The sequence below is a fragment of the Apium graveolens genome, chromosome 2 (assembly GCF_009905375.1).
Source record: "Apium graveolens cultivar Ventura chromosome 2, ASM990537v1, whole genome shotgun sequence".
NCBI classification, from domain to species: Eukaryota; Viridiplantae; Streptophyta; class Magnoliopsida; order Apiales; family Apiaceae; genus Apium; species Apium graveolens.
The window spans coordinates 40,651,336-40,657,153 of record NC_133648.1 but is presented as its reverse complement, the minus strand read 5'-3'; the positions used below and the strand labels follow the sequence as shown (position 1 = coordinate 40,657,153).

Here is a 5,818-nt window from a genome sequence, read left to right as displayed (position 1 = left end):
ATTTCTACAAGTCACATATTTAGTGTTATAGAGAAGTCATTCGAGAACTCCAAATGACTTATCGAGAAGTCAGGAAAGCTACTAGAGAACTCAGAGAGATATCGACAAGTCAATTGAAGACATGAATTTTGGAGATATCGACAAGTCATTTCTTCACCAGAGAACTCAGAGTTATCGACAAGTCTACATTCATTAGAGAACTCCGAGTTATCGATAATTCAAAGTCCACTAGAGAACTCAGAGTTATCGATAAGTCAAAATTCACTAGAGAACTCTAAGTCATCGATAAGTCAAAGTGAAGACATGAAGCTGAGAGATCTCGACAAGCCAAAGTCTCATTCGAGAACTCAGAGACCTCTATAAGTCAAATTCACTATAGAGTATTAGAGATCTCAATAAGTCAATATACTTATCGAGATGTCAAGATCTCTATATGCCTAACTGGAGATCTCAAGGTAAATTCTCAAAGTACAAAATGCAGACCAGTTCAATATCCAAGATACACAATCAACAAACAATCCAACCAGCTGGATTGACAAGTCTACAAAAAGCAGCTTGAAGGATGTGCAAGATCAATGGTGAAGATTAACTGAGAAAGGAAGATCAAGATAATCACAGTATGCTAAAGATATGTTAAGCCAGAAATAGAAGATTCACTTTTCCTAAAATGGAAATGACAAGTGGCAGTTTAGTAAAGGTTAATAGCATGTCTTATTGTACACTGTGTAAATTAGTAGTTAACTGAGTTATAAAGTTAACACTGGACTTTTGTCAGTTGTAACAATTTAGATAGAAAATCTTGTAACACTCTTAAGTAGAAGCTAAGCTCTTTATCAACAAAATGCCTAGAAATTTTGTAGCAAAGCATTCTTAATTTTAATATAAAATTCAGTGAGTTTTGAAGATCTGTGTTCTTTATTCTTGCAAGTTTAATTTTTGCATGAACACACTTTCACTACAAGATTTAATTTACTTTATTCAACCATAAAAGATTCAAGAAAAACTTAAAACAGTAAAATACATTCACCCCCCTGTGTGTTATTCATTTCCTAACACTATCCAATGACCGGATTTCTACGATTCGATGCATAATCTAAAACTGAGGGATTCTGAAAACAATTATTTCCTTATCATATTAATCGCATATCGATATCTTATTCAAGATATAAAATTAAATATCCGAGAACGTGTAATCAAACATAACAATATATGTTATACAATAAATATGGAGTAACGAATAGTTATTTACTAAATAATTAAGAACATGTCATCAACTAATATAGTACGAAGCTACAGAAAGTTACTAACAAAACACCTAAGCATATAAATAATACATTGCAACGAATAGTCACGTATCTCAATTACACAAAAAATTATTCAGATTAGAACACATGTTCAATCCATAGCAACCAATCAAACAAGAAACATCTAAAATTTCGAACATCTCCGCGATTCCAATTCTAATCAGATCATTATTTAGCCTTTTTGACACTCTAAACGTTATTTTCTTCAAAAACATGAAGCATGAAAGTTGAAGATAACAAAAATATCTTTCTGAAAAGTCAAAGATCTACGAATTCTGATTTACGGTGAATTCAAAACAAATTTTACAAAATTACTGATTTTTATGTAAAAGAGTCATACGGATTTTGATATTAAAAATGAGGAAGACGAATAAGATATATTTATAACGATACAAAACCCTAATTTTTAACTTACAAGTTATCCATATTTAAGTTTGATCCAAATTTTAGGCCCGTTAATCTAATTTATTTTTTAAAGGTTCTAATATTTATCGAATTTTAACTCATTTTTTCTTTTATTCTTTTACTGGATTAGTTCCCGGGCCGAGGCCCGGTTATATTTTAATTGTTTTTTAAAAAATTATTTTGAAATAGCTTAATTTGAATAATATAAATTAATACAATATTTTATTACATACTAATGAGAATAGAATAAAATATAAATATAAAAATTTTAAAAATGACATTACCCAAACTATAATTATTGATTATCAACTTTTTATTAAATACAAAAATATAATAATAAATATTTGTGTAACTAAAATTAATTTTGAATAAGATAAAATTAGCAAAAAAAATAAAACTATTAAAAGTTATTAATTTAAGAATATAAAAATGAGAAAGAAAGAGAATGAGAAATTGGTAAGAGAGAAATGAGAAATGGGTAAGAGAGAGAATTAATGGAGATAATAAATGAAGAGAGCGAGAGAGATTAAAGATAAATTAATTAAGGAGAGAATTGTTAGTGGAAGATGAAATCAGCAAAATTAATAAGAGTTTGATACATAGGATTTGATGATGTAAGCGCTGAAAGGAGAGCTTGACACATAAGCTAGAATGATGTCAGTTGTACTTTGTTTTAGTATAATCTAGATTATTATTAATTTAAATTACGGGATATAACAAGTGGACTGAGATTTATTCAATTTATATATTTATTGGAATGTATTCGGTTTAAACCGTCCTTACCAGTTGTGCTAAAAAACAACGAATTTTGGCAGAGGTAGCTGAGCGGGAGAAGTTTTCTAACACTAGCAATAAGTTATTTATAACATATTAAAAAAATTTAACACGATTCAGATGATACATAATTTTAAATATTTTAAGTAAGGTCTCCTTTGATTTATGCAACCCAACCCAATACGGTAACTAACACTTCCTTTAAACCTATATTAATTACAGTTTTTGGTTGTATGAATTTAAGGTTGAAACAAGAGCAAATCCAATAAGTGCTCTACATGGTGTGCTAGCAGCATCTCCGATTACAATAGCTAAAATTGTTAGCTAAGAGTATATCCAAGCGAAGTAGCTATATCCGTTAGCTATGTAAGTAGAAAATAAATATTATGTAAAATTTGCTGAACTTGTAAAGAATTGCGCTTCAAAGGTATTAGTTATAATGATTAGTTATATTTGAAAACCAGTTTTAATTCTGATTTCCAAATTTCAACGGTTATATTTCAACAATTACCTTTTATCAAAAAGGGTTGGTAAGAAATATTAAAAAAAATTAATTATTTTTTAGTTAATATAAGTGAAAATAATATATATATACATATTATAAAATATATTTAATAATGTTATTATAATATTTAAAACCTGATAAAAATTAGTTGACAAACATTAATTTTATATATTATAAAACATTTAACTAATTCCTTTTTATCCAAGTAATTTGTTTCTAGTTTTTTTATATAAAAATGTACATTAAAATTATTATATAAGTAACTAATAAATTTGGTTAACAACGAATTTTTTTGACAACTTTTTGATAATAAATTTTTACAATTAATATTATATAAAGTTAAAATATAAAATTAAATTAGTAATTATATATATATATATATTAAATGTAATTATAAAAAATGAGAAAGACACATATACATAGTGCTAGGCTAGGGCTTAATTCATTCTCAATTATAAAATATTCATCTGTAATGGATAACATGACAAAAATGAGTCTTGATATCATGCAGGCGGGAGAAGAAGGGCATGAAGCAAGAATCAGAATGAGTGTCGTTTATCTTCATCATCGACAACAAGAAGTGAATTCTATCTCACGCCATCGAGGTTCTACATTCAATCATTGTGTATTTGATCGTAGTAGAGAAGAAGGTCATGCTAGACTATATCGTGATTATTTCTCTAATACACCTACATATACAGAAGCAAAGTTCTATCGAAGATTTCGGATGCGTAGATCCTTGTTTTACGCATTGAAGAAGCGGTTAAAACTCATGATAATTATTTTACTCAACGAACTGATGTTGTGGGAGTTCGTAGACTATCATCACTTCCGAAAGTGACATATGCACTAAAGATACTTGCAGAAGGAACAACTGGTGATGCTGTTGATGATTATGTTTGAATTGGTGAGAGTACAGAAATAGAGAGCTTAAAAAGATTTGTTAAAGCAATCATTGAAGTCTGTGGGGCTGAATATTTGAGACAGCCAAATGATGAAGATGTGTCTAGATTGTTAAGAGAAAATGAACAACGAGGCTTTTCTGGGATGTTGGGTAGTATTGATTGTATGTACTGGAAGTGAAAAAATTGTCCAACTGGTTGGCAAGGTATGTACACAGGTCATGTTCATGAACTAACTATTATATTAGAAGCAATTACTTCAAAAGACTTGTGGATTTGGCATTCTTTTCTCGGATTACCAGGATCATTAAATGATATTAATGTATTAGACCGATCTCATCTATTTAAAGATTTGGCGGAAGGTCGTGGACCTGAAGTGAGGTTTACTGTCAATGGATATGAATATTATATGGGATATTATTTGGTTGATGGTATATATCCTTCTTGGCCAATATTTGTTAAAACTGTTTCAAAACCTCAAGATAACAAAAGAAAGCATTTTGCACATGCACAAGAATCTTTTAGAAAAGATGTAGAGAGAGCATTCGGAGTGTTACAATCTCGACTTGCAATTATTCGCGGACCATCAAGATTTTGGATATGGGCACAATGAAGTATATTATGACAACCTGCATAATTTTGCATAATATAATTATTGAAGATGAAAGGAAATTACATATAGAAGATGAACTATTTGATACAGATTATGAAATGCCAACTGTTAATCGGCATCGTACTCATCCGAGTACGCTTAGAGAATTTATACAAGCGCACCAGCAAATTCGAGATAAACAAGCTCATATTCATTTACAAAATGATCTTGTGGAGTATCTTTGGCAGATATCATGGCTGTGATATGGATTAAGACACACATGTAATATCTTCAACTTGTTATGTATCTTTTTTATTAAGTTACAATTGTCTATTTAATTTGCTTCTGAACAATAAAGATTATTGATTAATAAAATAAGTAAATTATCCAGGCATATTAATAGTCACAAATTAAATTCAAAGTAAACACTAAACAAATTATGTTATGTTTCTCATTATCCTTGCTTTGAGAGAATCATAGTATTTTGCTTGATCTAGTGGTTTTTTACTAGTATCCAAGGCCATGATATTTTGGTGAGAATCGTAGCGCATTCCAGTGATGTATGAAAACAAATTTCTCTTTTAATAATGTTTCATACTTCTTATTATTTGATCTACCTGCATTATAAGAAATAAGATATTATAAGTTTGAGTTAAGATCACAATACCATACAGTAGGAATTTAGAAGGCATTTCAATTTCCCCAGATGGACCACAAAGCAACTTGGTATCGAAACAGAAAATAAAGATTCATAACCAGTGCCTAAATTAGCTAAAGAATGTGGACGCATCAGTACTAGTCGAATAAATGGTCGAATATATATCTGAGATATCTTGAATTTCTCTAGAGTGGAACGGATAGTCAAAATCTTTCTATAACACAAGTTTAGTTCTTAAATATTGCTCAATTTCGGTACATAAGATAATTTAGGAGTAGTTCTTAAATACTTCCTGCAAGGATGCAACCAAACCAAATATAAAAAAACAGTTCTAATTAATTAACCATGTTGCACTGGGAATATTAATATGCAGGTTGTGAACTGTCCAAATGCATATGTGTAACAGCCCGCACTTTCGGACTATTAATTCAAAATTAAAACTAATACAAAACAAATTTACTCATATAAAATTCAATTACAAAGGTGACTATTATTATAAAAGCGCAGCTAACAAAAGTCCAAAATCAATCTACTCCAAAACTAAGTCCTCAAATTTCAGTGTTATCCAACTCGAACTCTTAGACAAAACCTGAAATATTAAAATAATGAGCTGCGAAGCCCAGCTAGCAACTACCGTTCAACGGCTCAAAATAATATTTTTAAATTTTTCGAAAACAC

The 5,818-nt window shown here is 29.6% G+C and overlaps 1 protein-coding gene across 1 annotated transcript; it reads left to right on the top strand.

Annotated features, from left to right (window-relative positions):
* The first annotated feature begins 3,478 nt into the window (after positions 1-3,478).
* Positions 3,479-4,503, top strand: LOC141688819 (uncharacterized). The gene is made up of 3 exons (XM_074492932.1): positions 3,479-3,719; positions 3,908-4,054; positions 4,109-4,503. The coding sequence occupies exons 1-3, from the start codon at positions 3,479-3,481 to the stop codon at positions 4,501-4,503; spliced, it is 783 nt and encodes a 260-aa protein (XP_074349033.1).
* Positions 4,504-5,818: the final 1,315 nt, after the last annotated feature.

Bases quoted from the DNA above. Each gene is read 5' to 3' on its own strand.
- LOC141688819 (XM_074492932.1), top strand. From the start codon at position 3,479: ATGAGTCTTGATATCATGCAGGCGGGAGAAGAAGGGCATGAAGCAAGA. The intron at 3,720-3,907 runs GTAGATCCTTGT...GTGAGAGTACAG, and splicing joins CTATCGAAGATTTCGGATGC to AAATAGAGAGCTTAAAAAGA. The intron at 4,055-4,108 runs GTATGTACTGGA...GTATGTACACAG, and splicing joins GATGTTGGGTAGTATTGATT to GTCATGTTCATGAACTAACT.